At 45.4% G+C, this 14,816-nt stretch overlaps 1 protein-coding gene across 3 annotated transcripts in view; it reads left to right on the top strand.

Moving 5' to 3' along the window:
- ARHGAP25 (Rho GTPase activating protein 25) overlaps nt 1-14,816 on the top strand; it is an 89,441-nt gene that overhangs the window by 30,506 nt on the left and 44,119 nt on the right. For all 3 annotated transcript variants that reach the window (XM_061155151.1, XM_061155150.1, XM_061155149.1), the window contains exon 2: nt 10,937-11,136. In XM_061155151.1, the coding sequence (XP_061011134.1) occupies nt 10,937-11,136 (200 nt within the window). The remainder of the gene's footprint in view (nt 1-10,936; nt 11,137-14,816) is intronic.

Raw genomic sequence — 14,816 nt, 5'->3', positions numbered from 1 at the left:
CCACCTCCCTGAATAGTGGGTGTTTCAAAATAGAGGTAAGTTTGACTTGGAGAAGGAAAAGAGAAGAGGGGGAGAAAAAGTGGGCCTGGAGGTTCTGAAGTTAAAAGACTTCATTTTTTTTCTAGTAAAGCTGTCTTCCCACAGTCTGTTAACTGGATAGCTGAGGGTCTGTGTGTGTGGTGGGGTGGATAGTGTGTGGGTGGGTATGTGACTGTGTGTGAATGTGGATGGATGTGTGAGTTTAGGTGTGAGTGAGGGGAGTATATGTGTGTGGGTGGGTGTAAGTGTGTGGGTGGGTGTAAGTGTGTGTGTGTGTGCATGCACAAATGTGTGTGGCTATGTATGAGTGTGGAAGGGGTGGGTGTGAGTGTGTGGGTGTGTGTTGAGGGGTGTGTGCACAAATGTGTGTGGCTATATATGAGTGTGCAGGGGGTGACTGTGAGTGTGTGGGGGTGTGCAGGGGGGTGTGAATGTGTGTGGTGTATATGAGTGTGTGGGGTGCGTGCAGGGTATATAGAGGGTCTAAGCAGTGGTTGTAATAACCCCTAGTGACCATCTCCAGGGAGGCAGCCATGAGGGGCTACTGTTTCCCGTGGCTCCTGGGGTTGCCCCTCAGCCACGTGGGGGATCCGCTGTGAGCTGCCCTGTGGGCTGAGTGCTGGGGCCCCTGGGGTTGGTTCCAAGTTCTTACCTCCCAGGTCTCAGCCCCCCTGGGCTCTGCTCAGGTCTCCTCAAAGGAGCTTGTGCAGAGAGCCCGTGAGACGCAGCAGGACTGCCTAATATGTCCATTTTCCTGTCGGGGTGTCAGCACCGCCTTGGTGCTGGGTGGCAGTTTCAGTGCTGCTCTTCCCCATCGCTCTTTCATCAGGCCTGCTGAGCCCTGCAGAGCTTATGTTGGATGGAAAAAGCCGCACAGAGTGGTTTACACATAACATTGCAGCAAAATGGGTGGAGGCCGAGGCAGGTGTCTCCCACGATGGGCGGGGAACAGTCTCCTCTTCACTTCCCTCTGACTGTCTAGCTCTGTGAATTTTTACACAATTCCCAGTGTCTCTCTTTACCACTAGAATATGTGCCTCCCTGTGGGCTCTTAGGTGGTGCTAGTGGTAGAGAACCTACCTGTCGATGCTGGAGACTTAAGAGACGCAGGCTCAATCCCTGGGTCAGGAAGATCCCCTGGAGAAGGAAATGGCAACCCACTCCAGTATTCTTGCCTGGGAAATCGCATGGACAGAGGAGCCTGGCGGGCTACAGTCCATGGGGTTGCAAAGAGTCAGACACGACAGAAACAACTTAGCACACAGCACATGTGCCTCTATGGACTGTGTGCCTAGGGATGGATTTGGGGCTTTGAAATTAGATTTCTTGCTGTGTACCTGGGCCAGTCACTTCATTTCTCTGAGCTCTGGTTCCTGGTCTGTAAAATATAGAGCTTTCCGTGAAGACACAGGGTGAGCATTCAACCACACTGGAATTGACCCTGAGAGTGTGCTTGCTCGGTGGCTGGCACAGCTAAGACCTCACTAAACAGAGCACTGTTTGTGTGGATCTTTCATATCAGGGATTCCATCTTCCCTGGCTGCTCTGCTTGCGTGGGCACAAGTGAACATATCTAGAAATCCCTCAAATATGTAGATCAGCCAACATTGGTTGCAAAAATATACAACGTCTGGTGATGACTTACATTTCTCACTAAAATATTTATTTTATTCACTCAAGAAATATTTACTGAGGACCTTTAGTTGACCAAATGCTTTTCTAGGAAGTGTGGTTAGATTGGTGAAAAAAAACTTATAAAAATCCCTGTTCCTGGGAACATACTTTCTCACGCCTGAACTTCTGTCTTTTCATACTTTGTGGTTTGTGATCGATAATGAATCCCCTTTTTTATACAAGAGGAATATGAGAGGGCTCTGGTCCACCAACAACTAGGTCAGAGTGGAGTCAACTATAGACATCAGGGTGTAGCAGAAGGCATTTTTGTGCGCCAGGCTGCACAGCAAATGTTTGAAGCCTCATAAGTCTCGAGTTCACTAATTTAGAGGGTTTCCTCCATGTTTTAAACTCTGCACATTACCTTGCACCATGCTCTGCACATAGGAAATGCCCAAGAAATTTTTCCAGTTGGTTAATTTAAAGGATATGAGTTTCTTTGTTAAAGAGAACATATCCTATCACAGAATCTTCTGCCTGTGTGGGGGTTTAATCGCTCAGTCCTGTCTGACTCATTGCGACTCTTTCAACTGTAGCCCGCCAGGCTCCACAGTCCATGAGATTTTTTTCAGGCAAGAATACTGGGATGGGTTGCTCTTTCCTCCCCTGGGGATCTTCTGGACCCAGGGATCAAACCCCTGCTTCCTGTGTCTCCTGCATTGTAGGTGGATTCTTTACCTGCTGAACCTTATTCAACAGTATTTTCTTTTCTCCTAATACACACACACACACACACACACACACACTTTCTTCCTCTCTCTTTGTTCCTTCCAATTAACTTTTCTGAGTCAGACACAGTGAGGGTGCTCCTTCATGTATAAGACACGGTCCTTGTCTCAAGAACTGCTTCATAGCTCTAGCACCTGCAGACATGCAATAAAAAGCACAAAGATAATTATTCCTTACTACTGAGCCATAAAAAGGAATGAAAATAATACAATTTGAAGCAACATGGATGCAACTAAAGGTTATCATACTAAGTGAAGTAAGTCAGAAAGAGAAAGACAAATAACATATGATATCACTTATATGTGGGATCTAAAATATGGCATAAATGAAACCATCTACAAAATAGGAGCAGACTCACAGACATAGAGAACACACTTGTGATTGCCAAGGGGATAGTGGGGGAAGGAGATGGATGGACTGGGAGTTTGGGGTTAATAGATGAAAACTATTAAATATAGGAATAAGGTCCTACTGTATAGCACAGGGAACTATATCTAATATCCTGTTATAAACCATAAAGAAAAAGGAAAGAACATGAAAAGGAATGTGGACACATGAGTCGCTGGTGGCTCAGTTGATAAAGAATCTGCCTGCAATGCAGGAGACCAGGCTCAGTTCCTGGGTCAGGAAGATCCCCTGGAGAAGGGAATGGCAACCCACTCCAGTATTCTTCTTGGAGAATTCCATGGACAGAGGAGCCTGGCAGTTACTGTCCATCGAGTCACAAAGAGTCAGACATGACTGAGTGACTAACACAAACACACAGACATATATGTAAGTCACTTTTTTGTACAATGGTAATTAACACAACGTTATAATTCAACTAGGCTTCAATAAAAACATAAATTAAAAAAGAGATATTTATTCCCAAGCCATGGGGCCTTTGCTCACCTATGCAGCCAAATATGCTTTTCTGAAAGAGAATACTGAAATCAGAAGCTCAAACACTTCTTTATAAAGGACCTCTTGCTTTTGAACAGTACTTGTATCCTTAAGGGTCCTCTAACAGAACACAGACGTTTGTGTAAGTGTGCGGTCAAGAGTCTTGGCAGAAAGTGATCAGGGCTGAAACCTAGCCAGTGCTCCTCTTATGAAGCTGTTACCTGGTGAGTCGCTACATCCATCCCTCCAGGGGTACTATCCGCTCCTCCAGGACAGCTCCTGGCCCAGGGGTGTGAGATGGGCCAATACTGGCCCTGGATCTTTGCTTAGCATGGAATGACAGCCTCTCCTTTCACATCCCTTCCAGGCAGCAACCCCTGCTCCATCGCCAAACTCTTGGGGAGAGTGGATTTTCGTGCTGTACCTCCTTTCTTCCACACTTACACCTAGTGCAAGCTCTCTGTAAGGAGAAGGAAAACAGTAACTCTTTCTGCCTTGTATCTAAGTTGATCTCCAGTGCCCTGATTTAAAAATGTTTCCCTCAATTCTAGTATCCCCTGGGCTCAACCTTTTCTTTAATTTTTCTGAACATCTGTTATGTTACTTTCCAGATAGGAGATTCTCACATTCTGCCTTTCACTTGCACTTCTTTTCCCCAGTAACCTCTTTCTGAACACACAGGCCTCACCTGTGAAAACAAGAATTCTGGGGAAGTCAAAACCTCTCAGTTCAGTTCAGTTCAGTCTCTCAGTCGTGTCCGACTCTTTGCAACCCCATGAACCACAGCACGCCAGGCCTCCCTGTCCATCACCAACTGCCGGAGTCTACCCAAACCCATGTCCATTGAGTTGGGGATGCCATCCAACCATCTCATCCTCTGTCATCCCCTTCTCCTCCTGCCTTCATTCTTTCCCAGCATCAGGGTCTTTTCTAATGAATCAGCTCTTTGCATCAGGTGGCCAAAGTATTGGAGTTTCAGCTTCAATATCAGTCCTTCCAATGAACACCCGGGACTGATCTCCTTTAGGATGGACTGATTGGATATCCTTGCAGTCCAAGCAACTCTCAAGAGTCTTCTCCAACACCACAGTTCAAAAGCATCAATTCTTCGGTGCTCAGCTTTCTTTATAGTCCAACTCTCACATCTATACATGACTACTGGAAAAACCATAGCCTTGACTAGATACACCTTTGTTGACAAAGTAATGTCTCTGCTTTTTAATATGGTTGGTCATAACTTTCCTTCCAAAGAGTAAGTGTCTTTTAATTTCATGGCTGCAATCACCAGCCCACCCTTATATTTCATCATACCCAGAACAGGACCTTCTTGCCCATTCCCACCAACCATGCTCTCTGCTTCTTTCCCTGCTTCTACAAAAGGGCCTCGGAGGTCTATGCGCTATCTGGAGGCAGGGTTGTGTCTGGCTGATCTTAGATCCCAGATCCAGTCATTGTTCCCAGTTTGTGCCAAGTGCTTGGCCAATATGCATAGAATGAATGGATGGAGAAGGTCCCCTCACCTGAGCCACTCAAACCCCAAACCTCACACCCACCTTCTGTTCAGCCAGGTGTGGGGCTCCAGTGATCCACCTCACCACTGCCTCTCCTATGCTCTCTGTTCCCCTGACATCATTCTAATTCAGACCTCTGGATTTGTACCCAGAATATTGTACATTGTCCAGTTAGTTTTCCCCTTTTCCTTTCCTCCTTCCCTCTTACTTCATTCATCTCTTTCCTTTCATCACTTCTGTATTTTCTCTCATTTAATATATAATCAAATCTATACTATGATAGTAATGCAAACAATTATGACCTCCATTTAATGCCCATGTTTTAAGAGGCAGACATAGACTGACACCTGTCCTCTTAGAGTTCAGGTAGAGAGTGAAGACAGAATAAGAAAAGGACCAGAAGGCATGGTAACTGTTTTGAAGGACATGTATTCCCAGCTAAGAGGGACCAGCGCCCAGGGCTTGACTCAGTCTGCCTGGGCTGAAAAGGCTTCTTGTGGGAGGTGTGGCCAGAAGTCTTAAAGGATGAACAAGAACATTCCAAGAGGTCCAACTGGAGGTGGCTAAGGATGGATGGGAGAATATTCCAGCAGAGAGACTAGAATATTGTCATGGATAAAGTTCAGGATGGGTATGGAGGAAGAGCAGGAAACACAGCAGGAGAATCTCAAAGGATTCTGAATCCCATGGTAGGTAGTTTAGCCTTCATCTTTTGGAATAAAGATGTTGGAGGGTCATTGAAGGTTTCTAGGTCAAAGAGTAACATGGTTAGACTTGTGTTTCAGAAGAACTGTGTCATAAACAATGTCATCAGTGGGTTAGAGGTGAGATTGGTGGGAGGGAGACAGGTCAGGCAACTATTGCAGAAATCCAGGGAGAGGATAAACGGGCCCAAAAAACCAGTGGGGGTAAAGAGGAGGGATCAGAGAGAAAGAAAGCTGTTGATTGTGAGGATGTAGGAATGGTGCAGCCTTTTGGATTGGCTGGTTGACTAGGAAGAGGTCACAACAAACCATAGAAAAGCAGGTTTGAATGTGTCTGTTGCACAAGCCCAAAGAATGGGTGGGAGATGGGGGAGGAAGTGGTAAGTTCAACTAGCAACACATGACCTTGAGATCTTCACGGTGGTACATGTGGGCAGTTGAGTAGATGAGTCCACAGCTCAGGAAAGGGTGTCTGGGGGCTGGCCATGTAAATTCTACTCCCTTTTCAAATTTATTTAAACAAGGTTCCCAGACTAATGCACTGCTCAGATCAACATATTGAGAAAATATCTTCAGAGAGTTCTGGCTTTGACCGAACTATTCCCATCTCACTCACATGTTCACAGCTTCTAAAATAGACTCTAAACTGATACAGAGTTGAGAGAAGTTGGCAGAAACATCTGTGAAGTAGACCTTAGAAGATTTTGTGATTGATTATCTGGAGGGAGAGAGGTCAGAAGATGAGAAGATAAAGAAAGGAAGTGATAATGCCTCCCCAGCTGACTTCTCTGTTTAAACTTCCTCCTTTAATTTTTTCTCATTCCAATTTGGGGCAAAAAGCAGCTAACTTCTACTCCAGAAACCTCATCACTGAGAATGTGGAACTTCTTCTGTGTCTTTTTTTCTATGTCTCATCTCGCCTTCCCTCACCTGCAGACTAGGGTGCAGCCTAATCAGTTCAATTAAATCACTTGACTATTTTATCACAGACCTCTCTTGCTCAGCTAGGTGAGATGGCTCCCTCTAACCTCTCAGATCAAGGCTGAACTTCTAACTCTGCCATCAGAAGCCACTTCTTCTCTAGACCCTCCAGTTTGATTTCTCTATTTGATAAAATGATATTCCCACTTTTATGGCCTGTTTCATCTCATGTTTGAAGTGCCAACCAATAGAACTTTCTGTGATGATAGAAATATTCTATGTTGTCTATTACTAGCCATGAGCCTCAAGGGCTACTGAGCACTTGAGATGTGGCTGGGGTGAACAAGGCACTGAATTTAATTTATTTTAATTCATTTTGATGTATATAGCCAGTCATAGCAAGTGGTTACTATATTATTGGACAGTGCAGGTCTTGGGGCCTATTCTTTATCTACGAGAGTAAGGGTGGGTTTCCCACATCCCTAGAGTGTTCTGTAAACTTTTAACAACTGCCTTCCAACTGCCCACCTTGCCTCACTGGCCACTTGCCACCCCCTCTCCAGCCCACAATCCAGCTCAGACTTCCTGCCCAAAGGGCCAGGAGCATGCACTAGTATGCACTGGCTTACAAGCAAAGCTTATCACACTTATTATTTTCATTATGAGAAACAGCCCCCATAAATAGTAACAGATTTCTTTGTTTACTTTATTCAGGAACAAGTCACACCCACAGAGAAGAGAGACTGTTCAAAGGAAAAAATCAGGAAATGGAGTCAAAACCAAGTCCAACTTGGGGCCCAACAGGCTTTCTTCTCTGGTATTTGACTCATGATAAGCAGGCTGGCTGAGGGGCCTTACTGTGGGCCGAGGTGGGAGACAGCTCTGATATGGGACAGAAGGAGCCCCGGCTTCTTTACTGTCTCATCAGAAACTTTGCTATCATCTCCCCAGTGTTCAGGCCTGATTCTAGCAGTGGGAATTTGTTCTGAACCATCTGTACTCATGGCCCAGTGCCCCAAGTCACATCACATTTGATGGACGTATGGGTGAATGGGATCATTTCTGAAATATAACAGATGGTCAGCCAAGGCCTAGATCCCACACGTGCGGACAAAGTGGTCACCTACTTGTCACCAGGACATCAAGACCCCTCTTAACCAAGTCTGAGGATGTAAGATTCATATATCTACTCCTCCTTTGCCAGGCCATTCTGTAATGCATGGATGCTTCTAGGGGGAGGTGCGGAGCTTCATATGTTTGTTTCTGTTACTGCTGTTTTTGCCACTTTTGTTGTTGTTCAGTCGCTCAGTCGTGTCCGACTCTTTGTGACCCCATGGACTGCGGCACACCAGGTTTCCGTGTCCTTCACCATCTCCGCAGTTAGCTCAAACTCATGTCCATTGAGTTAATGATGCCATCCAATCATTTCATCCTCTTTCACCCCCTTCTCCCTTCTGCCCTCAATCTTTCCCAGCATCAGGGTCTTTTCCAATGAATCAGCTCTTTGCATCACATGGCCTAAGTGTTAGAGCTTCCGAATCAGTTCTTCCAATGATTATTCAGGGTTGATTTCCTTTAGGATTGACTGGTTGGATCTCCTTGCAGTTCAAGGGATTCTCAAGAGTCTTCTCCAGCACCACAGTTTGAAAGCATCAATTCTTTAGCGCTCAGCCTTCTTTATGGTCCAACTCTCACAGTTTTTACCACTACAGAGCATGAAAAATTTCCCAGCATCTGAATTCTTCTTCACTGAGTTGGTTCTCTTCAGTCTCCAGTGTTTTTTTGGGTCCTGCTCCCCTGCTCCTACTTCTTCAGTGCTTCTGGAGTCTTCTGGTTTCTCCTATCTCCTAGAGGAGTTCTAACAGTTTCTGTGGATCTCTTGGGGGGCGGGGTGTAGCCTGAGTCTGGGGAGACTGGAGTCTTCAGAACCATCACATGGCACCCACCTGATTCCCTCCTCTCCTGCACAGGCTGCCTTTGGTGGCATCACCCTAGAAGCCATATGAAGGTTTCTCATTAAGCACTTGCTAGGAGGGATGCCATCCCTCCCAAGTCTGGTGCTGCTTCAGCTGAATGATCACATAAGTTCCATTGAGCTGGGCTACACAGAGGCTGTTGAGGTGAGAGAAGATCCCTGTGCATCTGTCAGAATCCCTCACTCTTCAGTCTTCTTCCAAAATTCTGAATACAAACCATTCTTTCCACTTGTGCCCTCTTTCTAGTATAAATATGAGTCTTTCCAAGTGACAGTCTCTGGCCTAGAGAGACACTTCTTCAAATTCCCTCCTCCCCATGGTATTCCTACCCAAACCCTCCTCTGGTTCCTTCAGATCATTGAAACAGCCTTAGAACAAGTGATCAGCCCCAGAGTGGCTGTTCTTTGAGTTACAGATGGAAGACCTTGAAGACAGCAGTAAAGGGGAGAGCAAGATCTAAGATAAAATCCTTAACTGGCATGCCAGGACACATGGATATAAAGCAAATGCATTGCTAACATGCTGCTGAATTGTCATCAGAATGTCAAGTTACTTTTTATGACAATGGGGCACTTTTATGATGGCTGTGCAAAGAAGGTTGAATTAAGTATGTCGTATGTCCTGGTGTACAACATAGGCTGACCTCTCCAGTCCCTGGTGAGAGGCAAGGGATGGTGCTGCAAGCTGCACCTTGGGAATGCTAGTATGTGACAGGAACGCAGACCCTTTATGGGGTCAAGGAAGCCCAGTTAGGGAAGAGTCCATCTCAGACAGCAATACAGGATGAAACATAATAGGGTGATAACTCTGGATCCAATTAGAGTCAGTGAAAGAAAGACTGTAATGCCGTATACAATTCTGGTATTTGAAAGCATATCATGAACAGAAATACAGAATGAAAAACCAACAGGTCTAGAAAAAGATTTGAAAAAGGAATCAAAAGCCATGAGAGAAGTTGTTGCTTCAATGCACTGAAGGTGGGAATGAAGGAAGAAGGAAGGTTTGATGATGGAGCAACATTTTGAAACTAACAGGGAAGTTTAGGAGATCCTCAACGGTGATCTCCATCTTCAAAGTAGGAAGTAAAGTCATCTGTTGATAAAAATAATGAGTGACATTTGTTCACCTTGGACGAGGGACTGTGTGCAAAGTGGTTTTTATTTATATATATATATAAATTCATTTAATCTCCACAGCAATTCCATAGAATAAGGGCTATGATGATCTTAGTTTAACAAGTGAGGAAACGGGCTCAGAGAAGTTGCCTGATGTATGCAGGCTGAAAGATCCAAGAAAGGAAAAACTGGTCTTTAACCAGGTGGGATGAGATGGGCTGAGAGAGGAATTGGCTTAGTTCAGCTACGTTGTGAACGTTCTGGGGACTGACAAAAGCTGGATAAAGGGATTATAAGATGGAGACTTCCTCCAGCAAGGAGGAGACTGCAGACACAGGAGACTGATGGGTATGGAGTTCGCTCAGCACAAGGTTGAGGAGACAGGGACCTCCAACGTGGTTTTAAGGGCACTGTTGAACCAGCTGGGAAAGAAGGAAGGGCAGAAACAGAGACGCGACATGCTGACCTGTGGGGGACCCCAGGTTGGCTGATCGATTGCTGTGGAAAGGAGGGAAGAGGAGAGTTATCCTCAGTGGGCGTTACCATGGAGACAAGCTGTGGTCACCTGGACCTAATCTGATGACATGCAGAGCTCTTGTGTGAAAACAAAAAGAAACTACACAGTGCAGTGGGTTGAAGGGTCTGGATTCAAATTCTGCTTCTGTGTCCTGTTGGCAGACTCATGTTCCCTTCAAATGCTTGTATGTTGTCAGCCACGCGGGAGGGGCAACCCAGCCGAAAGGGCAATGGGAAGGCAGCCACAGGGAGGCCCTTGGCCCAGCAGAAAGGGCTGTGAACACGCCCAGTGGGCAGGGGGACAGAAAGTACTTGATGACCCTGGGCAGAGGGATTTGGGAGGTGCCCGCATCCTGCATGGTGGCTGTAAGGTCAGGGGTGAGGGGCTTTCGGGGGCAGCTGGGGCAGGGCAGAACCAGACAGTGAGGTTGGGGAACACAGCAACTCCTTCTGTGGAAGAAGTCAGGCAGCTTCTGACTGCTCTGCAGCTGCGTGGGACTCACCCTGAACCCTGAGAGCAAGAGGCACTATTTTCTCCCCTCTCTTGTCAGATATTGCCTCCCACGCAGGAAAAAGGAAGCACCTTTTGTCAGATGCTGTGGCCACTTCCTCTTCAGACGGCTCCAGCCAATCTCTGGCTTTGAAGAAGGAGGGAGCGGACTCCAGCTGCCGGACCTTGCGGGTGGAGAGCCCCAGGGCCGGCGCTGGTGGGAGTGGGCCCCTCCGCTGGTTCGCTGGGTCCCGGGGCATCCTCTCTGCAGCAGATCTGGACCCCTAAGCCCGGCCTGGCCGGGGCCCAGTGCCTCCCGGGCCCTCCCTGCACACTGCTCACAGTCCAGGTCAGCCCGTCTGTCTGTCCCTCTCTACAGCTCGGTCAAGGAGCGTGATGACCGGAGAGCAGATGGCGGCCTTTCACCCTGCATCCACCCCCAACCCGCTGGAAAGACCCATCAAGATGGGCTGGCTGAAGAAGCAGAGGTCCATCGTGAAAAACTGGCAGCAGAGGTACTTCGTGCTGAGGGCGCAGCAGCTTTATTACTACAAGGACGAGGAGGACGTAAAGCCACAGGTACCAACCAGGCTATTTGCCCTTCTTCCTACAGCGGTCCCCTCCCGGGCGTGGGAGGCGGATAGAGCGCCGGAGAGTCCTATAAACTCACAGGGGGCTTCTCACTAGGATAACATCCTGTCCATTCGAAAGGACTTCTCTCTGTCTTTCTCACCCTTGTCAAGATAATATAAACTGGGCTTCAGAGATGACAGGGTGATGATTCCCCCACGGAGCCCCAAGATGATCACTGGGGCTCTTCCTAAAGCCCCAGCACCCAGAGGCCCTCCACCCAGAGGGCTGGGAGTGTTTGTTCCTGCAGAGGCTGGAGAAGGGCTGGAGACCCCATCACTGACTGAGTTCTTGATCAGTGTCCTGTGTGTAGTAACCAGACTTTCTTCACTTGACAAACAGATCCCATCAGAGTCAAGCAATTACAGGCTAAGATGGAATTCCTAGTGCATTAATAGTGAGGCAGGAAGTCTTCCCATCTGCAAAGAGTAAGGGAGATAGCAATGCGTCGGCCTTCTCAAATTAGCAGAAAGGGCAGCTCAGTGAGACTTACTTCACTCAGGTGTAGTGGGGGGAGCTTATGTTTGGTTCTACTACCATCCGGCCATGTAATTATTTAATTTTTCTAGACCCCTCTTTCTTCTTTTGTAAAATAAGACAGTCATCTGTCACAGGATTATATGAAGCACGTGTAAAAAGTTGTTTTGTAAAAGCATAAACTGATGTCAAAGGGTAAAATAAATTATTGATGGTCCTAACTTTTCTCCCTTACCTTGGGAGGAGGAAACTCAGAATCCTCTCAGGATTAAATTAGTAAAGCTACTTCTAGGATGACAAGTGTGGCTTATTTTTTAGGAAACCTATTAATGTATCAAGCCAATAAGTCAAGATCAAGAAGTCAAATGAGAAAAATTACACAACCCCTAAAGAGACAGCCTACAGCACTAAGTCAAGCCTGGCAGCTATGGCCTTTTCTTTTTAACTTTTTGTTTTGTATTGGGGTATAGCCGATTAACAATGCTGTGATGGTTTTAGGTGAACAGAGAAGGGGACTCCTGACAGCGTGGTCTTGATGGGGATGCAGAGCACAAGGGCTCAGGGAGGGTTGATTTGGGTTCAGGAAAATTGGTCTGAGATTTTGATTTATTTGTCTGTTCAATCAGTATTTGTTGAGCATCTACTTTGCACCAGGCACTGTTCTGGGGAATTGAAATAACCCCAGTGAGTAAAACAGATTAAAAAAGACAATACCCTGCCATGTGAAACTTAGAAGATGGGGTGGGGAAGACAGAAAATAAACATAATTATTAAGAAAAGTATGTGGTTTGTTAGAAAATGACTATTTCTATGAGGAAAATATAGAGTGGGCTAGGGAGATTGGTCATTTGAGGGAGGTGGTACTATTTCAAGAAGGGTGGTCAGAATGATTTCCTGAAGAGGGAGACATCTGAGCAAAGATTAAAGAGGAGTGGTAATTGGCCAGGCAGATCTCTGGGGATATAGCACTCCAGGTGGCAGGGACAGCCAGTGCAAAGGCCCTGAGGCCTGAGATAGAGTATGTCTGATATATGTGGGAAATAGCAAGCAGGGCAGAGTGGGGATGTAAGGGTAAGAGAATGAGAGTATCAGAGGGGATGAAGTCAGAGAGGAGAGGGCAGGAGGTGGGGGTGCAAACTGCAAAGGGGGTGGTAGGCCCCTGTGAGGACTTGAGCATTTGTACCGAGGTAAATGGGAGGCCTAACAAGGTTTCCAGCAGAAAGGGGTCATTCTTGGTCTGTGTTGTAAAAAGATGGCTCTGGCTACCATGTTCCAATATAGATCCAAGGCGGAAGTGAAGAGGCGTAAGGGTGATTTAGATGAGAGGCTATAATGTTTAAAATCTCAATAGGAGTTGGGGGCTGCAGGAAAATGACCAGCCTGATATACTTTGAAAGTACAGTAAACGGGACTTCCAGGTGGAGTGGATGGGGCTAGAGAGGGCTTTGATCCTAAATCTTGGGCTTGGGTCTTTTCTTCTGGCCTCATGGCCATTGTGATGAATGAGAGCAAAAGGAGATGTTAGTAACAGCTGAGAGGCCCCAGATGTAAATTGTATGTCTTAAGGCAACCAGGAGGGCTGGACACCCTCTCCTAGAGTGGTGGAGGGGAAGGAGTAGGCTTGGCCGGAAGGGGTTTACTAGGGAGAACAGACTCTAGAACCTTCTGGAGGCAGGGAAAAAATCCCCAAGAAGAGTGAAGATGATGGAAGTGGGTGACAGGGTATGTAAAGAAATGAGAAGGTTCTTTTGGAACAGGGCGGTTCTCTCTAAGGGCAGGCTTGCGGCTCTGACACATGGGCAGTGCCTGGTTGACCCTCCACCCAGAGGGCTGGGAGTGTTTGTTCCTGCAGAGGCTGGAGAAGGGCTGGAGACCCCATCACTGACTGAGTTCTTGATCAGTGTCCTGTGTGTAGTAACCAGACTTTCTTCACTTGACAAACAGATCCCATCAGAGTCAAGCAATTACAGGCTAAGATGGAATTCCTAGTGCATTAATAGTGAGGCAGGAAGTCTTCCCATCTGCAAAGAGTAAGGGAGATAGCAATGCGTCGGCCTTCTCAAATTAGCAGAAAGGGCAGTTCAGTGAGACTTACTTCACTCAGGTGTAGTGGGGGGAGCTTATGTTTGGTTCTACTACCATCCGGCCATGTAATTATTTAATTTTTCTAGACCCCTCTTTCTTCTTTTGTAAAATAAGACAGTCATCTGTCACAGGATTATATGAAGCACATGTAAAAAGTTGTTTTGTAAAAGCATAAACTGATGTCAAAGGGTAAAATAAATTATTGATGGTCCTAACTTTTCTCCCTTACCTTGGGAGGAGGAAACTCAGAATCCTCTCAGGATTAAATTAGTAAAGCTACTTCTAGGATGACAAGTGTGGCTTATTTTTTAGGAAGCCTATTAATATATCAAGCCAATAAGTCAAGATCAAGAAGTCAAATGAGAAAAATTACACAACCCCTAAAGAGACAGCCGAAAAGAGAATCTGATAAAATTCAAAACTCATTTCAGATATAAAAAGTTTTTTAAAAAAGCTTTTAGTAATAAAATATAATTTCTTAGAATATTTTACATTATATGGGTATGAACATTTTGACTACAAAAGACATATGGGAACATGGTAGGAAATTTGGAGGATGCAGAAAATCAGAAAGTAGAAAATAAAAATTATCCCATCAGGAAGAAATAGCTACCCAAATCCTCAATTCTTCCAGTTTTTTCTATGCATACACATTTAGAAATATCTATTCTAAATGCAAAATTAGTATAATAATATTTTAATTAAAAATTAACAATATGTCATGAATGTTGTCCCTTATTATTAAATATTCTTCTACAATGTAATTCTTAGTGGTGGCAAAATAATTTCTTGTGTGGACATTCTATAATTTTTTAACCAATTTCATCCTAGAAATTCATTGAGAATTTGGGCTGATGTTTCTATATTACCGTAACAAATAAGAATTAAGTGGACATCTTGTAGACTTTTCATATATCCATCATTATTTCAGATAAAGAAAAATCTATACAAACTAAAGAATTTTTATTATACTATCATTTAAAATTGTTTTGGGATTCATAGACATTGCAAATATCTTAAAGTGAAATGAAAGATATGAACTAAATTCATGGGAAAAAATAAAGGTC

This window comes from Dama dama, chromosome 11 (genome assembly GCF_033118175.1).
Source record: "Dama dama isolate Ldn47 chromosome 11, ASM3311817v1, whole genome shotgun sequence".
In the NCBI taxonomy this organism is placed as follows: domain Eukaryota; kingdom Metazoa; phylum Chordata; class Mammalia; order Artiodactyla; family Cervidae; genus Dama; species Dama dama.
Note: the sequence above shows the minus strand (reverse complement) of the source record. Positions and strands in the feature narration are given on the sequence as shown.